Raw genomic sequence first — 782 nt, 5'->3', positions numbered from 1 at the left:
ATAATTAATGTATCTCTTGTCAGAAGATGTTCCCCTTATTTTTTTACACAAAAATGCTTTTTTCTTATTGATTAGTAAACGAAATTTAACTTATCACTAACCATCAACTGATCTTCAATCATTAAAAGAGATTGTCGCCTTTGAAGCGGTGGATTATCATCTATTTTAAAAACTTCTAATAAATAAGCCATTTCCTGACTATAATTATTTATATATTTTTTAATCAAAATGTTTTTATAATTGAAGTTTTAGAGTAATACAATACAAGATTAATTATTGTCCAAACTTTTATAAGATGTGTCTTTTCGTAGCCACTAGTCACTTTTTCAAATACTGACAACACAACAAAATTAATTAGGGCCTAATTCGAGGTAATGTTAGTTGGCCAAACTTCTTTACAGCATTCAAAATGTACGAGTTACGCCAAAGATAAAAAATTATAGTAGTTAATATAAATGAATTCAATGTGAAAGAAAATATTAAAATTTTTTTTATTTTTATTTTAAGTTTTTTTTATTTTTATTTATTGTAAAAAAAAAAAAAAAAAAAAAAAAAATGGAGTCAAATAGTATTCCACCAAATAATTCCAATGAACAGTTAATGAGTGAAGGTGAACCTAAGAAAATTAATTCAATAACCAAATCTCAGTGGCTTACAGTATTAATTTTATGCTATGTTAATCTTATTAACTACATGGACCGATACACTGTGGCAGGTTTGTAAAAACAAATTAATTATTAATTTAAGTATGAGACAATTATTTTTTTTAAAAATTTATTTAT

General features: G+C 24.0%; 2 protein-coding genes across 2 annotated transcripts in view; one reads left to right on the top strand and one right to left on the bottom strand.

The window, feature by feature from the left end:
* The window catches only part of Phum_PHUM097590 (uncharacterized protein), a gene marked incomplete at both ends in the record, with an annotated part of 2,771 nt that extends 2,580 nt beyond the window's left edge, over positions 1 to 191 (bottom strand). The window contains one exon of the mRNA XM_002423895.1: positions 102 to 191. Coding sequence (XP_002423940.1) covers positions 102 to 191 — 90 coding nt within the window. The remainder of the gene's footprint in view (positions 1 to 101) is intronic.
* Positions 192 to 600: 409 nt separating this feature from the next.
* Phum_PHUM097480 (uncharacterized protein) overlaps positions 601 to 782 on the top strand; it is a gene marked incomplete at both ends in the record, with an annotated part of 3,702 nt that continues 3,520 nt past the window's right edge. The window contains one exon of the mRNA XM_002423894.1: positions 601 to 715. Within this exon, the coding sequence (XP_002423939.1) occupies positions 601 to 715 (115 nt within the window). The remainder of the gene's footprint in view (positions 716 to 782) is intronic.

The sequence above is a fragment of the Pediculus humanus genome, genomic scaffold, assembly GCF_000006295.1.
Source record: "Pediculus humanus corporis 1103172107449 genomic scaffold, whole genome shotgun sequence".
Taxonomy (NCBI): domain Eukaryota; kingdom Metazoa; phylum Arthropoda; class Insecta; order Psocodea; family Pediculidae; genus Pediculus; species Pediculus humanus.
Note: the sequence above shows the minus strand (reverse complement) of the source record. Positions and strands in the feature narration are given on the sequence as shown.